At 41.4% G+C, this 21,141-nt stretch overlaps 2 protein-coding genes across 3 annotated transcripts in view; one reads left to right on the top strand and one right to left on the bottom strand.

Moving 5' to 3' along the window:
- LOC113983650 overlaps positions 1-11,284 on the bottom strand; it is a 26,170-nt gene extending 14,886 nt beyond the window's left edge. The window contains exon 1 of the mRNA XM_039378699.1: positions 11,117-11,284. Coding sequence (XP_039234633.1) covers positions 11,117-11,284 — 168 coding nt within the window. The remainder of the gene's footprint in view (positions 1-11,116) is intronic.
- The window catches only part of KCNK12 (potassium two pore domain channel subfamily K member 12), a 28,706-nt gene extending 7,565 nt beyond the window's left edge, over positions 1-21,141 (top strand). Inside the window, exons 2-3 of one of the 2 annotated variants that reach the window (XM_027712991.2) lie at positions 10,531-11,422; positions 14,927-21,141. In XM_027712991.2, coding sequence (XP_027568792.1) covers positions 10,531-11,422; positions 14,927-14,963 — 929 coding nt within the window. In that variant the 3' untranslated portion in view covers positions 14,964-21,141. Of the gene's footprint in view, positions 1-10,530 lie in introns of both variants that reach the window. The other variant, XM_027712992.2, reaches the window with a different exon arrangement.

The raw sequence follows: 21,141 nt of genomic DNA, 5'->3' as shown, positions 1-21,141 counted from the left end.
GTCATCTGCAATTTTTAGAGTGAAGAGAGCTTGATATTGTTGGAAACATAACCTGTGACCATGATCTGCGTGAGCCTTGCTTACCTTTATCAAAAGAGACAGTTTTCGTAGTGTGTCAGCACCAAGTGCATATCTGAGGGCATTTTGGGAGAAGACTGTGTAGGGCAAAGATTAGGGTTCATGCTGGTGAACATATGAAATGCGATAGTCCTCCCAAGCACAGGAAATCTTGGAAGTGACAATAAAAACCTCCTGTGAATAGAAACGCTTTAGTAGCAAACAGAACTATAATCCAAGGGGCAGTTGCATAGCAATCCAGGCAAATCAAATATCTCCTCAATAGCCTACATCTGCTGAAGTCAATAGTAGACCAGTCTACAGAGCTTTAGGAAATCCTGCTTTACTCATTTTATTGGCACACTAGGTTTCTAAAACAAATGTAGGTCTGCTGTTGCCAGCACTCGTTATTACTGTGTACGATACATCTTCCCGAGCTCGGTGGGTCTGTTGATGGCACTGGCTGGCACACCTAGACATTGGAAGGTTTCAGTGCAATCCCTCATGAATCAAATGAGAGGTAGAATGAAAATTAAATGTAATTGCATTAGATGAAGCAAAGCATTAGCAGCCTTTTCAAGTAATTAAAGCTTTGGAGTGGAATAAGATAAGAAATTGAATGGTTTGATGTTAACATATGGGATTACTTATTATGAGTGAGACACTGCTATTGCTCGTGTTTAAAAATCCGTAGTAAGTGGATGAAAAAAGCAGTACTACCTTGATAACAGTTGTAGCCTCACAGTAATTTCTCAATGGATTTTAACCTTTCTGAGCTTATACCACCGCAGCTTCTTCCCCATCAGAAGTGATTGGCCATATGTTTCCCTTTCATTCTCAAGTCTAACACAGGCAAATTTAATCATGGCAGAGACTGCAACGAGGGCAAATTTGCCCATGTGAGAACTGGGTGAGAAACTAATCCAGTAAATTTCTGTTAAAACCAGATGAAATCCTTTCAGTTATTCGTTATTGAATATTCTGTCATCTCTTTGCTCAGCCTGAGCATTGTGCAAACAATATATTTCTTTTCTGAGGCCAAACAAAAAATACAGTGTCACTCACGCTCAGTGTGCGTGGAGTCAAGTTTGCTTTAAGACTCGTGGAAGTGGGGGGAAATGACTGCAGTGTAAAGGTCTTAAATTCAAATTGTGATTTTCATGAGAGATGTAGAAATAAGCTGTTTGATAAAATGATTTGATTTACAAAAAGGGCTGTTGGCAGAGCTGTGAGGACCAGGGAAATCTCAGATAAAATCAAAAGCTCAAAATTACCATGGTAATGTGGCAAAGTTGTTCAGTATCGTTAAATTAAAAAGTAGTCAAGGGAAATGCATACTAAGGAAGGAAGAGTTAATGCAGAAGTAGAAAATGGGAAGTAACTGGTTAGTCAACAGTCCTGCCACCCTGTATTTCTACAACACTGTATTTCTGTTAAAGTTACTTAAAATCTTTGTGCCTTCATGAGTGAATTAGAAGAGCTGCCCAAGCAAAAAAGTACTTGACAGTTTGCTTCTTTACTTTCAGCTGGAACTTTTTAAAATAAGGGGCATGTTAAATTTAAAATAAGGCATGTTTAAACCATTAACAAGTCCAGGTAGATTTTTGTAGAGACATTTGAAAAAAAAAAAAGCCCAGCCAAACAGTGGAGAAGACATTTTCACGTTTAGAGTCTTTCTATCCCACCAGTCCATATTTATAGCCTAACTCTTTATAAAGCAGAAGAGATGACACAGCTATCAAGAAACAGATGTTCTCTCAACACCTACCTACACTAACACCACTGGCAGAAGAAAAATATGCTACAAGTCTATTGTTTAATCCTCTCAAAAGGTAAGCCAGCAATGTAACCATGAAACAGCCTTTCCCATCTGTAAGGCTCAGAAAGCCTAAGAGTGACATCTTGTTTTATGAGACTTCTTACGTGGGGAAGTACGACATACGCCCAGGATCACTTGTGAAATTCAGATAATGCTGTTTCTTAGCCTGAAACAAGAAGTATTGTGAGATGTACTGGCAGTGAAGTGACAGTACATGTGCAAATATTCTTTCGAAGCCAATAATGTCTCAAGAACATAACAAAATTTGAATGCCATTATTCTTTTTCCCTTGCAGCTCAGAAAAAAAAAAAATTGCTCAACCTCAGGTCTACACAGACATCTGAAATGCAACTGCAAGTTTCAATAAACAGCAAAAGCAGGTGTGAATGCTTATGTTTGAAACACTGTTTGAAATGACAGGGCATAAGCTTTTTTTCTGTTAGGGTGTTGCTTAGATACGTGATTATCCACACGAAAAACATTCTCGACAACCATAGGAAAATAAGAATGGAAGCAGCTTTAAAAGATGAAAAATTACGACTGCAAGAGAATTCTGCTTTTTTTTGTTAACCTGGAATGTGGAGACTAAAGGAAGGTCAGAGGAGGTGGGAATGTATGGCTTCAGATATTGGCCACATCTCAAGAGAGGGAGGGAATTGGTGACTCTTGGGGTCCATGAGCTATGCCTCCATGTATATCCATGGTTACTGAGACACACTTTGTGTATTTCTGGGTTATCGTACTTTTGTTTTCTGCAGATTTTTTTTAAATAGTTACTCTAAATTCAGGTATGTTTCTTCTGTCTCATAGTGTCTCAGAAACCTCTGTGTTTTAGCTGAGGTTTGGCAGTGCAGTAAGCTGAAGCAGATGCTTCTGCCCACAGCCTGGAATATGAGCAGCAGAGGTGGGACACCGCCCCAACAGCTGTTAATGCAAGAGTTTGAAGACCCTTATCTTCTAGGGGAGATAAGGGAGACGTTTTCCACAGTAATATAAGGTACTTAAGTAACCAAGGGGCATGTGGGCTATATTTTTCCATTATTAACACTACCACCATTTCAGAAAAGATTATAGCAAAGTGGTTTTCCCCAGCTGTTAGGATAAGGAAAGAAAACAAACCAGAGAAAGGACCCTGCAATCACTGAGTGTGGAGGTAGCCACAAGAAGCGGCTCTGGACTAGTTTAGATTAATTCACAAAGAGACAGGCTGCAAGAACACCCTGCTCTCATCCCATTTTCCTTTGGGAGGTGGTTTAGCACTAATTTAGGCAACACTAACCCCTATTCTCTCTGTCTTAACGAGCCATTAGAGTAATCCAGCTGTGCCAAGGGGTAGAGTAACTGACAAAACAAGAGGGGATTTAGCATCATCTTGCTTAAGATTTGTCCAAGAAAGCATATAATGAAGAAAATAATTTCAGTCTTGATTTTTATGACTGTAAACCAGAGACTGGCCCCAAGAATTTAGCACAGAAGAAGATTATATTATTTATAAGAACAATAAAACCTTAAGTATTGAAAGACAGTTTGTTTGTGAACAATATGATGATAGAAAAGGAATATTGTCACACCACAGGTCACCTCCATCTCTATACAGTCAATTCAGCAAGAATCGACTTTCTTTTTCTCTGTCTATTTTGAATTCATACTCCTGATTTTCATTCTTCCCTGAGCTTCATTTTCTATCGTCTCCTTTTAGGAGAGGTCCCCTCTCCCTCATTAGAAACCATGTTCTGCTGCAGTAGGATGGATTAGCTAAAAAACCTGAACATAAGCTTGTCAAAGATTTTGAGCCTCAAGCCTGTGACTCTTCCCATGTGTTCCCTCTTCAGGGGCTACCGCTTAGCAAGACCGTGGGCCAGAGCTGCTGCTCAGCTGGCAACACTGGGGACTTGGCACAAGTCAGTCCCCGTTTGCTTGCACAAGGTATATAAAGGAGCAGCCAGCTCCAGCCAGGGAACCATAAAACTGATTTAGAGACACTTCTGCTTCTTCCTGGGCTTGGTTCTGTGCCAAAGAAGCTTGGCCAGACCTCCTTATGTATTTACTGGGCTATGTCTTTAGGATAGTGGCATTAAGTAGCGAGCAAGGGTGGACTTGTTTAGTTAGTCTTTGGGTATGCACCTTCTTCATGTGCTGTACACAGAAAAGGCGCATGCAGTACCACTGAGGGAAAAGGCTTGCCTACTTCTGGTGAATGAAAAGATCAAGAGTGCTGCTGCTGCTGGCGAAGCTGAAGCCCCAGCGCTTATCTTTTTAAGGGTCATTTATCACTCAAATTTACAAAGGTTAGGCCACTTGAGCTGACAAATGTGCCTGTTGAGTACCCACTAGAAACTGAGGTCTTTCTTGGAATGCTCAACTAGAATGCTTCAGCATAGAAAAACACCCTTGAGAAACCTGCTGCAGGGAGGAGAAAAACGTTCAGGAGCAGCCAGGTTTTGAAGGAGGTTAGTCCTCTCTCCTTCCCTAAGGTATTTCAGGAGGCACCCCCAAAGCCTTAGACCCCATCAAGGTGATACTCCTCTCAGGGCCAGCATATCCTTCACCCTAAAAATGTTGCTCCCACTCTGTCACCCAAGACAGCTTCTCCTGAGGCATGGGGTCCCCTCTTCACCTGCCCGCTGACATGGCCAGGTGTCAGCCCCACACAGCAGCACCTCTGCATGTAAATACTCTGTGTCTGGAGCTTCACATTCCCATCTTGAGGGGATTTCATGAGGCAGATTTCCTTGCAGCTTCTTATCCTCCAGTTGCTGGCCCTGTTGCCTTTCTGGCAGAAGAGGTCCTTCATCACCACCTCTCCTCCAAAATTTCCTCTCCAGAGCACATGACTGCTCTGTTCAATCCCAGGACCACAGCCACCAGCAGCTCTGCTTACCTCTACAGCCCTCTTCGTCACACCATTCTCTGTTGCAGGAACCTCTTGCATCGTTCCCTCGAGGCAGCCTCTCATAACATCCTACTGCCCTCCATGGATGCCCATGGGAGTGCAAGCCCCTTGCCCACATGTGGAAATCACAGGTTGCCAGAGAAGCTGGGGAGTCCCAGCACCTCTGCCCTGATGCAGTTGCTCTTCTGCCTCCCAGCCCTGGGCACGTGTGCCTGCCCAGCCCTGTCTCTTGTCCTCACCCAAGTTGCAGCTGGGAATAATTTTAGGTTCATCTTTGTCATTCATTTCTACAGAAAAATATTGTTACCTCTTAGTCTCTTTTCATACCTTTCACATGCACCTGGTAACTAACAACTGTTTTATTAACTTCACCTTTGAATGCCATCATTGCAAATTTAATCACTTTTTTTTTTCCCAAGGAAGCTTGGGTTATTTTAGGCTTACAATTCTATTAACCCTTTTTAAAACCAGTGTACTTTAAAGAGGAATGAATATTGTGGCCGTGACCTGTGGTTTAAATCATGTCCAGCAGAGAAATGCTGAGGGTGATTGATTCCGGTGTTCACTGATGTTACGCATTGCAGTGCTGTGGATAACCAATAACCTGATCACAGCTGTGTGTAAACAGAATAAAACTGATGCTGTGGAAAGCCTTTAATAATTGCCTGCAGCTCCTTTAAACTCCTTAATGTTCAATTAATCATCTCCTGGTTCTGTTCTGCCAGCGTTGCTCCTTTTTAGTAGCAGTTATCTCAAACACCTCACTAATATTTCACAGATGGAGATGAAACAAGGAGCAACAGCAGAGACCTGGATGGGTTTTAACTACATTCATTAAGTTTATCATGGTGGTGTTTCAGGTCACTGAATAGACTGGGCATCTTTTCCCAAAGTCTCTGGGTGCATGTATGCACTTTTTTATATACTGAACATTCAGTTAGGAAAACAAACAAACCCAAAAAACCTCACACTTGGTTTAGGTCACTCTGGTTCACACAGCAAATTTACAGGAATTCTGACCACCTATTTACTGTAGGCTTTGGGAACAACAAGTCTGTTCCGCATGTTAAAGGAATGTCTCTAAAATAACTTTTAGAAAGTTAGGAAATGCCAGAAACTGCCTGCTTATTCATGTTGAGTTGGTGTATGGGTATGACCAAGGGTGGATGGGTGAATGGGTCGATCAATAGGTAGAATGTTTATGGGAGTCAGTTCTTAATTGCGTAGTCACTCAGCATTTTCTCCATGGAATATCTGCTCAGTACATGGGTCACCAAGGACTATGAGCTTATGTATGATACAGGTTAGGCCAGCTCTAAAAACTGCAGTTGTACCTCATGTCTTCAGACATCGAATAGGTCCAACTTAAAAGGTCTTAATTTGTGCAGTGCTAGGCAGACTGCTACTGTTCAGGAGCTGTTTCCAGACACTAATCTAAATAAGATCAAATGGGATTTTTAGAGCAACTTTGATATTAAAGGATTTGCAGTGGAAAAGCTCTAAAAAGATTTACAGTATTTTAGTAAAGCGGGCTGAGAAAGAATGTTAAAGGGAAAGTAAGTTTTTAATTTGTAGTCTGAAAATGGAAAGCCAGGTGGAAGAACTGACTTGTAGTAGTCTCATTCCTTGGGTAAAAGCACTGGATACAGCAGTTTTGTCAGCTCTCAGCTGTGACCCTGTATCCAAGGCAACTGTTTCTGAATGTTAGGTGGTGAGGAGCTATAGAATAGATGAGAGGCAGTTGTGAAATATACAGGTATGATTCTCAGGGGAAATAGTAATGAAATGCCAACAGGTGGAAAAGGGTTGAAGAAAGCACCAGAACCCAAACTTGGAATTCAGAATAGGATGTTTTCTTCCTTGGTGCTAGTTCCTACATGTTAGTCAATAAAGACCAACCAGGGCTGTTGGAAAGCTATGAAGTAAAGCAAGCGTGGAACAGACGTGAAACAAAATTGCTTGCTCTTTCTTTCTCTGTCTGTGTTCTGTAACCCCCATCTCTTGGGGACCAATCCTGCAAGAACTTAGTCTTTGTGTTGCAAGAACTTCTTTCCCTCTGGAAGCAGAATTCTGGTTATAGTTGTTCTTGTTATTGTTTATTTCTGAGGAATCATTTGTTTAAAAAGGTGTATTCAGCCATTTTAGTTTCTTTTATTCCTTTAAATGTAGCTACATTATATTTATGTAGAGGTGATGCTACACTGATGATCTGTGCTGTTTCACTCTAGGATGTAAAATTATGTGCTGACTTGCTGTGTGAGTGAAGTCCTATAGCAGGACACTTGCATAAGAAGAACTGGAGTGCCTGAGAGAGGCAGGGACACATTATGCCATGGTAAAGGCTGGAAGACTTTTTTTTGTGTAGTTCTTGAAGTGACTAAAACTTTATTCCATCTCTGGAGAAATACATCTTTACTGGAAAACTGTCAACCTTTTTAATCTCAAACTATAGTAAGACAAAGCAATTGGCCTGAAAGAAGAGCTCATAGGTACTAAAGCTGCTATTCTTTTTTATCTTCTGGCATCAACTATCTCTTTTACCCGTAAGAAAATAGGTAAAAGAGAGCAAGAACAACAGGAAGCATGTCACGAGTTTGCCCAGCTGTACTACCTCTTGAATCCATCACCAGGTTAAGTAATTTAAACTCAAGAGCAGAATTGTAACCACAGAACCTGTTAAACAAGTCAGGATGAGGGTCTTATTTATTGCCAGCACTTACTCATGAGAGGCTGCTGAAGAGAGTTTTTATCAACTCATCTCTACTGATTCGGTTTGGGGAGGAGAAGTATCAAACACATGAAATTATTGCTGCCATAGAGCTTGTATTTGAACTGGTGAATCAGAGTGAGGCAGAATTAGCATGAGGGAGGTTGAAATATTGCATCCGAGCCACACAAAGTCAACCCCAAGGTACCTGTATAATACGTCTCAGGGCCATGAAAAATGTAAAGCACCGTTGCGCTTTTTTCCTTGTACTGTCTCAGGCACAGGCAGTTCTGGATTAATTTGTTTCATCCAGGCATCATGATGTACCTTAGCCTTGAGAGGGGGTTGAGCTCAGAGTTGGTGTACAGAATAGACCGAGACTAACCCCCTCGTGGTCCAGGTGGTGCCAAAGGACAAACACGGCTGGCAAAGGAAGACCCTGTGTGGAGAGTATGTGAGTGCACTTCCCTCAGCCAGCTGTTGACCTGAAGTTACATGAGGGATGTGTTTTAGTGGTGGGCTTGGCAGTGCTGGGCTAACAGTTGGACTCAATGATCTTAAAGGTCTTTTCCAACCTAAATGACTCTATGATTCTGTGTTTTCCTGGTCTCACCTGTTTCTTAGCACTCTCGTTGCTGTGATGGGTTCTTTCACCTTGCATAGCTACATACTGAATTTTGGTGACATTATGCTTCAGAAAATCTCAAAACATCAGAAGTATAAAACTTCAACACCTCTCATGAATGATCACCGAAAATACTGAAAAGCTTCAGCACATTTACAACTTGATCCAAACTGTCACTACCTCTTTTTTTTTTCCCTAATTAATAAATGTGTCTAGCCATATGTGGAACAATAAACCCATTTATTTTGATGGTGATGTTCACATGCTTGCTGTGAAGCACATGTTTAAATGCTTTGCTGACAAGGCAGAGGCGAACAGATGCCTTTTCCATAACAAGCTGGCTGTGTATCTCTAGCTGGCAACCGCAGCAGGCTCCCCAGCTTCTTCTGAGGGCCAAGCACTATTCATCATTAAATGAGACGGCTCCTGCTAGCAGCCAGCCCAATCCAAAGAACAGGTCTACCCCACAGAGGAGAAGGAACTAGGAAGAGCTTCCCAATGACCTACATTAAACCTGGGACCCCAAGGCAGGCTTCTTCAGGTCTGCTCAAAGGTGGTCTTTTTTAACACTACAAAGTGGAGATACGGTAGGTCCAGAAAACAAAATATAATTACCTCTTCGGTGATATTTTCTGGTAATACTGTGCAAGTTTTTCACTGACTTTTACAGAAAATACTCTTTTTACTGTGAAGGTACTAATCATAGAATAATAGAATGGTTTGGGTTGGAAGGGGCTTGAAAGAGCATCTATTCACAACACCCCTGCTGTGGGCAGAGACACCTTCCACTAGACCAAGTAACTCAAATTACACAGTATAGTCTGAATTGCTGGCACACAGCTGTTTCCAAGCATGCCAAATCTCTTGTGAAAGTAGGACCACCTTTTTCACCGTGCACCTTCATGTTATTGAAAAGATATATCCGAGTTTACTTGTCGTGAGCATTTACATTTTTTATCAACCAATGTGAAATTCTCTGTCAGTGAAGTAGGAAGGGAGCACAGGTAAACTACCCAGAAGAAATACAGCCATTGCAAAAATAAACCAGTAGATTTCAAGCAGCAATCTCAATTCATTACATATAGGAAATATTTTCCTGTTGCTGTTTGAAGGTGCATCATGGTAATAAACTGGATTTAATGATTTCATTATGATCTATAATTACGTCATTGTGCTCTATGCTAGAAGTAGCTCCTTTTTCTTTACAAACTTTTATTTATGTGGTCTGATATTGGTATTTACCTCCTTGAATATGTTACTGGCTCAGTATTTTTGTGGAACAATAATTTCAGCATGTGGATTTTTTACAAACCATTAGTTTAGATTACATGCAGTTACTTATTCATAGGACATGAGCAGTCACCTCGATCCTGTCAGTGTGCTTTTTGACTCAACCACCAAGTGTTCTTACAGGGAAGAGTAGTAGAACAAGGGCAATACCTGCAGAATTGAGTTTCAGAAGCATCTTCCTGAGATTGTATGTGAAATATATGTAAATCATTTCCATAATACAACTGCTACAGCAAATAACGTGGAGTGAACTTACTGTATTTATTTGCATGCAAATTTAAGATCACTTTTGCTGTTATTTAACCATCTGTAGCTACAAGATATTACTGCTTGTTCATAAAATTATGCGTATGAGTAATGTCATAATAATAAGTAATATTACAATAAGTAATTCTTAAAAAGAAGAGGTGAATTAATATTGTTGCTGCATCTTCCCCAAGTGTTTATACTCTGATTTTTCTATTTAACTTCGCAGCAGTGTTTTTCCCAGGTGTAATTATCAGTCTGAGAGTTCCTAATGCTCCCAGTCTGCCAGGCAGCTCTCTAGTGTGATGGCTTTTCCTTCCCTCTGTGATGATACCAGGTGGTCTAGTTGCAGTTGGGATTTGGATAAGACTTTAAAATGCTGTTACGTTTAAAACAATATTTGATATATGGGAGGTGAGTTATACAGCCTGAAATCTTGCCTCTTCTCAGCAGGAATTATATAATTGGACCTCTATAACAGAAGTGTTACACTGGGTTACAACTTGTGAACAGCAAGCTTAAACTTTCCATCAGGTCATGCGGGGCTGGCGCATATGCGAGCAGTGAAGTGGTCTCTTCACCTCATCCCACCTTGAAGAGGTTTGGGCTCGGTGATCCTTCCACCTGCGTTTACAGACTGGTGTTGCTCTGTTAATACACTGCTGTTCATATGTGCAAGGATTTTTTCTTGCTTTCAGGTTTTAGTCATCTTGTTGAGCTTTGTGGTGCCTTCTTTGCTCTTTACAGAACTCGGTTTTATGTTGGCCTGAGCTGATTTAGAGATAGCACTCCTTTTGTCCAGTGAGATGAGACCCTTGTTAAATTACACATATCCTGAGCTTACACATGAAAACCTATGTCATTAACATTACCCATTTATCTCCACACCACAGGTTTTGGAATGACCACACCCGCAACTGTGGCTGGAAAGGTATTCCTCATCGTTTATGGCCTTTTTGGGTGTGCTGGGACTATCCTTTTCTTCAACCTCTTCTTGGAGCGCATTATCTCCCTCCTGGCATTTATCATGAAGGCATGCCACGAGAGACAGCTGCGAAGAAGTGGTCTCCTACCTCCCAACTTCCGAAGGGGGCCAGCTATGTCTGGGGTGGGCAGCCTCGTGGGCTGGAAGCCATCCGTTTACCATGTGTTGCTGATTCTGGGAATATTTGCTATTACCCTTTCCTGCTGCGCCTCCGCAATGTACACGGCGGTGGAAGGATGGAACTACGTTGATTCCTTGTACTATTGCTTTGTCACATTCAGCACCATCGGCTTTGGAGATTTGGTAAGCAGCCAGAACGCTGCATACCAAAATCAGGGATTATACAGATTCGGAAACTTTGTATTTATATTTATGGGGGTATGTTGCATATACTCTCTTTTTAATGTCATTTCAATTGTAATCAAGCAAGTTTTGAACTGGGTGTTGAAAAAATTCGAATGCAGATGTTGCCCAAAGTGCCATAAATCAAGTACCCGCCTCAGCCGTCGCAACGCCATCACCCCCGGAGCCCGCCTGCGTCGACATAACATCTCAGTGGACACTGATGGACAGTACGACAGTGACACGGAGGGGAGGAGGCTCTCTGGAGAGATGATCTCCATGAGGGAGCTCACGGCATCCAATAAAGTCTCCCTGGCCATTTTGCAAAAGCAGTTGTCCGAGACGGCCAACGGCTACCCAAGGAATGTTTGTATCAATACGAGACAAAACGGTTTCTCTGCGGGGGTGGGTGCTCTAGCCATCATGAACAACCGCTTGGCAGAAACGAGTGATTCTAGGTAGAGTTTTTGAAATTCCTTTTGTTTCTCTAATAAAAATGAAATGGCGACTAGGCTGGAATTATCATTGTAAGCTACTGGAAAGTTTTAAATTCAGACACAGCCTTGGTATTCATTGGGCGTTCAGCATTTTAGTCTCTGGGGGTTTTATAAGTTTTCTCTAATATGCATTGAGATATTTATCATTATGTTACAATTTTCCCCTGAGGGTCTTTTGGAAGAGACTTGGATGTCTTTGATGCAGAATCTGATGGCAGTTACAGAAGGATGGTGTGCATGGTTAGGATGGTGTCAATACCAGCCTGTTCTTCAGAACAGAGCCTAAACCCAAACTCTGTGTTAAAATGCGTTGTGGGCAAGTTTGGCTCCATATTCAAACATGGGGTTGGTAAGGTTTGATTAAACCAGTATCTCACAGTTTGTTGAAGTCTGGATCTGGCCCTGAGCTTTGTGCTTGATGCTCTTCAGCAATTCCTCACAGCAGGCCTGTATGTAACACACATGTAGGTGACGGCTGCCACACCACCTTTAGTGTGATTGTGCTTCCCTTCAATAACCCTACTGACTTCAACAGCAGAGGATTGAATGGGCTGGATTCCCCTCATACAAATTACGGGTTTTAGCCAGTCATGTCTGAAAGACTGCCTGCCACCTAACTCATAAAAGTCAGGGGGTTATCAAGGACCGTATCAAAGTGTGCAAAACTATTCCTGCCTACTGAATAACTGGAAACAGGCAATTGTCATCTTCAGTACTGACTTCATGTAATGCAAGAGAAGCCAGTATGCACCTCTGGTATCAAATGTTTGCATCACCACTGAAATGCTTATTTCATTACTTTCACATTAAAATAAGTCACTGAAATGAACGCAGGCTCTCTGTTGTCCTAAATTTGCATCTTTTGCTTCTGCAATATTGTTGCAGAGATTCATGCAAATGATTTCCTTGCAGTTTTTTGAGGGCTCCAACCCTGTACTTGTTTCCCACAAATCTGACTGTGTAGGTTATACAGAAGAGCACTACTTTGGAGTTCCCCCCGAAAGCTGGCTTCCCCCAGAATGCTGATGTGAAGTCATAAATTGGCCTTTGGCTGTTGCTACCATCTTAAGCCATATTTAACCTGCACTAGCCCAAACCACTGAAAAACCAGAAGCAAACCTGGTCTGGAGTGTCTAGTTTAGCATAACAAATGGGTGCAGAGGAATTGCTGCAAATCTCTTTTGAAATACATGCACAGCTCTGGATCATTTCTCTAAATTCTCTCTACTATGCTGTGAAGTTAATTAAAAGGCTTCTGCTGATTCCAGGCAAGAAACAAAACTTGAGCTTATATTCTGAGCCACAGTGATCTGCTCTTGGAAACTTCTTTTGAAGTTGTAGGCAAGACCATGAGTAACTAGGTTGGTCACTGAATAAATTGAAGACGCTGATGAAAACAAACTGGGAATATTGGAAATGATTGAAAATATTTCCATGAAGTTTCATGGAATTTTTACTCTGTTGTTTACTTACTTTACTTTGCTTTGCCTGGGTTTGGGGTAACCATCACTTTTGCTTTCCTTTAAATTTGTAGTGGTGCAAAATGTTTTGGAATTTAACCTTGGAAAACTAACTTTTAATTTGAGGTTTTGCACACTTGAGCCTGCCAGCTGAAGTATGGCAATGATTGTATCTTTTTCCTGACGAAAAGGAATCAGAGCAGCAGATAAACCATCACACATGGATCTGTATCACACTCTAAATATAGTCACAGCTTTTGTCAAGATGCATTTGGCCAGAAACAGGCAGTAATGATTGTGTTCTCTTTCTACCTGACACAGACTCACACTTAAGGTTATGTGGTATAGTAGAGTCCGCATTCAAGAGGCAGGAGCTTTCTTGATGGTAGGGAGACTCCCCAAGGTCCACGCGTCAGAGTGCCTTCCTGTCTGCGCACTCCTGCTCTTTGAAGAAGCAGGAAGAGTTCAAAGTGTTTGGTGATCCTAACTTGAAGCCCACTGAAGGATAAATTTAAGCAGGCTGTGTAGGGGCAGGTCATGGTCTGGAGAAGACTCAAAGACTGGCTGCAGAAGTTAAAAGACCCATTTCAGGGAGGCACCTTCTAGAGATGCCGGGGACATCTTTGGAAACAGCAGAGGCAGGGAACCAAAAGAATGAAAATTTGTTATTTTCCCTTGGGGTTACCCCTACAGGTAAATAACTATGATGGTTTATGTGTTCGTTAATTAAAAGTGTGAATGAGACCCTGCTCTCTTTCTGCGGCTAGACTCTCAGGCTTGTATCTTGGCACATTTGCCATCATGAGGACTATTACTCATTAGAAGGAGCCCCACTCTGTGAAGTGTTGTATGAATCAAGGCAGATGGGCTCTGTCCCAAAGGACTAAGGAGTTTGAATAGATAGGACCCCAAGCCACAGGAGAATTTGTTATTTTGCTCATAAAACCATGTTCAAATTCATTAACATTCTGTGAGCTGAAGAACTCTTGTGGGGAAAAATTTGCAAATTAAGGTGGGGGGTTTTTCAGTAAGTTGTTTTTAAAGGATAAATATAACCATAATTAGGGTCCTGTTTAAATGTTTGTAAATTGTTGTCAAACTACCTATTCCTGCCTGGGAAATACAGTGATGTAATATGAAGTTGTACATACCTCCTCTGTACTTTTTCTGCATTTAGGCAAAGGCAGTCTGTTGTAACATGATTTAAATGTTTCTGAGTCTGTCTGGTACCATCGTTTACAGTGGTGCCTTTGCAGGACCCTTTGCAGTTCCTGTTGACCCCAGGGGAAGTTGGACCAGGTCCTACAGCTGGGCTTCTCAAGGGATTTGAGCATCTGATTGCTGCTCTATGCACTTAGGTCTAATGTTTATTTATTCCCAAGATCCTTGATACACTCCATTCTGCTTCTCCTTAGCCTCAGAGGCATATGAAGTGCATGCCCAGTTGTTTACCAGTGCCCCTATTTCTTGCAGTGCACATATCCCTAGAAGCTGATACAGCTCAACGACAGGGACCCCCAGTTTGTATCTAAGCCCTGTAAAAATCCCCAACCCCATCTGGCTCAGCAAAGCCAGTTTATGAGAGGATCAGAGCAAAGTTACTGAGCTGGGTCTCACTGGGAAGCATGTAAGGGTGGCCTTACAGTTCCCTCATATTCAGTGGCCGAAGTATTTTTCAAGGATGCATGAAAACCAAGCTCCAAGTCTCTACTCTTTAGCCTGCTAACACTACCTGGGCACCCATCACCTTTGTGCATGACTACCTGAGCCAAGAGGACATAGGAGATTTGAGATCAGACATTCGTAGTCCCTTGTGCTCTTCCTTTAGCATTTTCTTAATGACAATTCCTCTTTAAACTTGCCAGACATGGGCACCTAACTCCTCTTTGATTGTGCATGGTCCAGCTCGGGATTCCCTGGGGCAACCTGCTCCTTTTGTGAATTAACCCCTAAACATGCACCAATTGCACCAAGTGCAATTCCTCCTGGTATTTCGTTTTCACAGACAAAGCAGATACCAGCAATACCTGGACACAGGCTGAAGCACAAGAAATCAGAAGGAAACTGAAGGAACAGAGTGGGACAGTGAAAGCACACTGCACTAGATTGCACTTTCTTTTCAGGTAATTTGGGAGTTGTATTACATTCTTGAAATGTTTCTTTTTTTCTAGGTTTTATTTTTGGATAGCCTTGAAAGAATGCAATTAACTTAGGATTTAAAAGTTCATCTTCCCTGATACAACCCCCTCAGCCCCCCCTGCAGAACAGCAGCAGTGACTCCTAGCTGGCACAGAGCAAGACATCCCAGTTGCCTGCTGAGAAGTTGTACAGGCAGTGCAGACCTGAGCTCAGACCCCATGCCCCAGATTAGTCTTTTGCTGCCTGAGCCCAGGGAAGAGCATTCAGGAGCAGCAGAAAGCTACAGGACTTGGGACTTCTCTGTGAGCCAGCCCTTAGTGAGACCAATGATGGCACAGGTGTGAGCTGGTCAGACAAAGGAGATACCGAGTTCACCTGGCACATGTGCTAATACCTTGCAGATGAAAATTAAAATTTAGGTGAAAATTAATGAGGGACAATGACCAAGCAGCGTCTTCTCTTTCCCCTTGAGCTCAGGGCAGAACAATTACAAGGACTAGTTTCTTGTGAAACCTGTAGCATGTGGCAAGTCACTACATTCACTTCTTGGGGTTTGTCTTCCCTATTTGTGTCTTGGACAAAGTTTGGAGTCACACTGAGATGTCATCTGTTTCTCTTTGGTTTCTTCCCATCTGCAAAGCACAGTTCTCATTTTGTGCAAAAAATTTAGATCGCTTTTTTTTTGCTTGCAATAAGGAAGGACGTCCTTCAGACCATATAGATGTTCAGAGAAGTAATCTGAGTGACCTCAGCCGCACATGGAAGTTTCTGAAGGACGAGGCTGCAGTTTGCCTGTCTCCCTGCAGAAGAAGCATTGCACAAGTAACTCCCATTACTGCTAGCAAGACATATAAATGTTCTTTAGGCAGTGGTTGGGGCCATGCAGCAGGAGGCACAACTGAAAATGCAAGATGGGTATTTGTGCCTCTTTGCTATGTACGTGCTAGTTGCCAGCCCAATTAGGAGCTCTGATTGCAACCAGAATTACTGGTGGAAGACAGGAGAGATGTAAGAATCACACCAAAGCTCTCTGTGACCATGGTGTCCCAGCACTGCTTCAGCCCCGGCCCTGAGTCTTTTCTCTTCCCCAGCTTTCTGTGGGTGAAAATTTGGGTATATTATGACCATTCACCCATATTTCAGTCATGTCTTAGCTTGCTACTGAAAGACAGACTTATAACAGTAGTGGAGGTCATATAGCCAGGTATGTAGGCACGGTATAAACCTGATTGCCTATGTGAGATGAATTTATAATTATATGAAAATTAGCTGTAGCAATGAGACCGTTCTCACTTCTTAGTATTTTTCCAGCCTTTAAATTGAAAAATATTCAGTGACAAATCATTGCAACGAATGTTCGGAGCTAATCTAAACAAAACCGTATTTTGCTGATTGCTAGCAAATCTATGGGTATGGCTTCTGCTCTAATTGGATTACTAATGTGCCTTTCCAAACCAATACACATTTGCAATGCTATATTTAAATAATACAATAAATGCTATGTTACATAATAACTTCAATTAGGGCAAATTAATACTTGACTCACACAAAATAACTAATGAACTGTGCATTGCTCATTGTACAACCGACATGCAATTTCTTTTTGTGTGTGTGAATATGTCCATATTTGAGCTCAAATTCTGCTTTCATGAATGCTAGGGAAACAGAAACTACATTGTAGAAAATAATGGACAATTCCACTGAGATTCCACAAAGGATATGCATATTAGTACATACACAGTAAGTGGTTCATTATGCATGATAAATATGTTGTACAGCAACAGCACTGAGGAAGGACTACTTCAGTTTACACAGCCACAGTCTGTGGCTACCAATAAAGACACATGCCTTTTTTCTTTCTCTTTTTGTTTATTAAATAGGTAACATCCACCCTGTAATTAGAATAAGACTTTAAACCATCAAAAAGAAAATGCAATTGCCCTAAAGTTTGCATACCCAAAAAGAGGTCTAAAGTCAGATCCAGGTGTGTCTCAGACAGCTCCCAAGCCCAGGCTCAGCATGGGATGCAGGTAGGTTTAAAATTGTGTAACATCATCATCCCATGTGTTTTCAGGATTGGGCTCTCCAGCAGGTGGTGCTTTATCAAACAGTCTTAAGAAATACAAAGGTGTTCTCGTATTCCTTTTATACTTTGCAAGATGTAACAGTAATTTTTGAAGCCAGTGAGTCAATGCAAAAGTAATGCTTTTATAACATAAAATAAACAATGAGAAAAAATTACTGCTATTTCTGACTCTGCAAATCAAACAGCCAAATTTTCTCAATGGGTATAATTTCCTATTCCATGCAAGTAAAATTATGTCCAGAAAATTTTTGCTTGTGGTAACATCAATAGACTGCACAGGCAGTGCAAAAATTCAGTTCCAATTTTATTGTAAAACCTCAGTATCTGAAAGCACATCTGAAAATGGTTTGCAGATTGTTGGAGGTGGGGAGGGATTGTGTGTGTAAACATTGTTTATTTACAAAAATAAAAAGTACTATTCTACTTATACAAACACATTTTTAGCTCACTGGAATACTACCTTGTTGGGTACTCTGCAAAAATATTAGTTCCAAAGTTCCAGCTGATTTCAGTTATTCAAGTCTCAAGACACATGCTCAAAAAACATTCCTGTTTATTTTATTTCTTTTTAAAAGAGCACAGCTTGGTAGGTATCTTTAACTGAGCTGGCATTACTGTTTCCTATTACAAGCCTCAGTAGTTTTACTTCTGCAGTTTATTTCACTGGTTTTGGTATTTGCTCACTTCTACATTGAATTATAAAACAGTGATCAGTTCTGTGCTGTTTTCTGGTTGGTATCCCTTTCCTTTTTGTATTAATTACAAATAGATGAAATATTGACACCAGCAAAATATCCAGCAGATGTTCCCAATCACACCAAAATTAGTCACTCTTACGAATATTTTTCTTTTAAAAATTGTTTTGTAAAATCCAAATCCTGAGTATAGATTGTGTATCATGGTTGAAATTAGTAAAAAATATTTTTCCTACCAACAGAAACCCGTTGAAATATGCTAAAGATTAATTTTTATGTAAAAAGACTTTCCTGTTTCATTTGCCCATTTTATCTAATTTTTTTCAAATTCTTAGTCAGAAGTATGTAAATCCCATTTGGAAAATGCCCTGTGCTGTACATTAATTCCTATGAATAGAGCTTCTAAAGGGATTAAAACCAAGCCTGCCTGACTGCTGCAAACAGAATTGCATGTATAAACCTTCAAAACCTTAAATATTTGTACCTGTTTGGCAATTGCAAACCGAGGGCATGCTAATGTAATTCCAGTTCAGGCAAAGAAATGTAAATCATGGGGTTCTACTTGCTGCTAACCACTTTTATCAAAAAGACCTCGAGTACACAGCTGCAGCATCAAGGGCAATGTGCTGACTCTTGATACTCAAAGATGTTCCTTTGTAGGTTGGTTTGGTGGCTGGGAGTCGGCACTGGGGTGGTTAAAGCAGCTTGGCTGGGTGGTGCTGGCAGTCCCTTTTGTTGTGCCTCAGGAGGTGTTTGCCATCACTGCTCCAAAGGACAGTCCCTGTCTTTAGGCAACGCACACACCTGCCCCTGCCCTTGAATCAGGGACAGCAGCTGTGCTGTTTGAATTACCAACATACAAAAACACAGGGAAAGGCAAAAAGAAAAAAGGGAAAAAGAAGACTGATGTTGTATTGAGCCTCTCTTGAGAAGCACAGCGAAGTGCTGTGTGTATAGCCTGTGCTAGACTGTTTCTGGCCACCTTTGAACCCTGGTTTCTTCCTGGAACTGGAGTGTTTGGGACACAGGTGCAGTTATCAACTCATTTTACATTCCCCCTCTGCATCGGCAAAGCAGTAATCCTCCTGTGATCTACTTTCTTCATAAAATGGATAGATTTGTTTAGACTTTCATAGGATGACAGCATATATAAATATTGCAAGATGAATCAATTACCAAGGGCTGGTTATATCTGCTAAGAGATCTTTATCAGTAAAAAAAAGGGAAAATTGTCTTACCATCCTACAAGTATAGTGAAACAACAGAAGAAGTGGTGCTCTGAACAGAAAGTAAGGTGCTAAAATATACAATTGGGCCCCAAAGTTCAGGCATGCACCACAAAATTACAATAGCATTCTTTTCCAATGCTCAATGCACCTGTACCTTGGGGAAAAGCCTGGGTTTCTGCCAGCACCAGGGCAGGCAAGGCTTATATTTTCTTCATCTGTATGAAAACAAAATGTATTTGAGGCCATGCCTTGGTCTGCATAGCACTCAGGGATGGAGTTACCTCTGTCCACAGATTTAAACATGTCCATGGTCCAGAGACCATGAATAGTGGTCCAGTCCCCAGTAGAAAATGGATCTGCCTCGAGGTGTCTGTCATTTTTGGAGAGGAGTTGAATGTCATGGCAATCCACAGCTGCCTCCTCTGGCCAAGTTTCCCCTGGTGTGGGATCCATCCGACTGCCAGACCCTGTGATTGTACTGCCAGGAGACCAGTGCAAATCATCAGCAGTGTGCTCATATCCCTGCCTTCTTAATGGACTAAAAACGTTGGAAAATAGATAATTTTCTATTTTAATGATCAAAAGAGTGTTGCCCATTATTCACAGCCTACACACAAGATGTCATGATTTTCAATTTTCCTGCACTGATCGCTCAGTCCATTTGACAGCTGACCTTCAAGTGGTCATGGCTTTTCAAAAAAAAAAACAAAAAACAAAAAACTCAAACAAAAAAAACGAACACCCAATACCAACATACCAGAAAAGCAAAATAATCCTAAATGAGGCGGTAAGGATCTCACATGCAAAAGCTGTGAGCAGAGCTGCCACTGTCCACAGCAGCCAGACGCTTCTCCAGCAGTGGGAGAAGCTTGGGTTCAGGAGAGCATCAGCTGGGTGGTTGGGGTGCTGGACATTGCCCTGCAAACAGCTGCAGCACTTGCTGAACCAGTTTCTGCTGCTGTTTTTACACTGTTAGGGACATTTCTCATCACTGGTACTGAAATCAGAGGATGGCAGCAAATCTTACACAAGCTTTTTACTGCCGCTGTTGCATATGGGTGTTAGCCAGGGACATTTGTAACAACCAAAAGGAATTTCAGCTGAGCACTGGTCAGAAAAAATAACATTTTGCCAGCCAGAAACAGTTGCAGCAGGTCCCAGTGCCCAGCATCACTCAGCATTCTCCCAAAGAGTTGAACTATACAGAGATTACCTAAATAAGCCAAAAGAGGTGATATGCTCTAAGAAGCAAGTGCTGCTGTTGCCTGAATCTGGAGTAACTTAGTTGAATTGCAGGTAATAAATAGCCCAATTAAACAGATGTAATGACTTTTAAATGCCTGCTAGAAGTCAAAAGGAGATGGATGCATTTTTCCAGCACAATTTCAGTTGTGTTTATCAAGTCAAGCGGTAAAATGAAGAAGCATAAGTTCCTGTAAATTGGTGATTAGAAAACATAGATTTTTACTCTCTTTCAGATGATGCTTCCTGGCAGAACATTAAACTGGAATAAATTTCAAGACTGAAATCTGTTTAAACAAGTGGCAATTTTTAAAATGCTTTAATTCTGGGTTGACAGGAACTTTGCCTCCAACACATACCGTAATTGTGAGTGCTCTTGATGAATCAGTCCCATTTTTTATGTCAGCTCAGGATTTTTCCACTATAAGATCTTTGAATGAAGAGGACTAAAAGCCATATACAAAGCCAATTAGATACAGATCACATTTCTACTGGTACATTATATACAATTTGCAAACAAAAATGGGTATTTTGGGCTTGGCACCCCTTCATTCACAGAAGCATGGTTATAGACCTAGGAGGCAGAGACAGCTGATGTGCAGCCACATTGCAAAGCAGTGCAGAGGTGCTGGGGAAGGATTCTTAGAGCTGGTGGTTAATGACACTGTGGAAGAACCCACTGATGGTGTTTGGGGAACCTTACTGTGTGTTTTAATGCTGTGATACATGGTCGAGTATGAATTCTGTACATCTGGGAGGATGTCAAATTCCAGGTGACATTTGGAATGTTGCAATTAAGTTATTACAAAGACTTTTGAAATAAACAGGA

Source organism: Pipra filicauda, unplaced genomic scaffold (genome assembly GCF_003945595.2).
Source record: "Pipra filicauda isolate LSUMZ 115617 unplaced genomic scaffold, ASM394559v2 scaffold143_size2779998_pilon, whole genome shotgun sequence".
NCBI classification, from domain to species: Eukaryota; Metazoa; Chordata; class Aves; order Passeriformes; family Pipridae; genus Pipra; species Pipra filicauda.
Note: the sequence above shows the minus strand (reverse complement) of the source record. Positions and strands in the feature narration are given on the sequence as shown.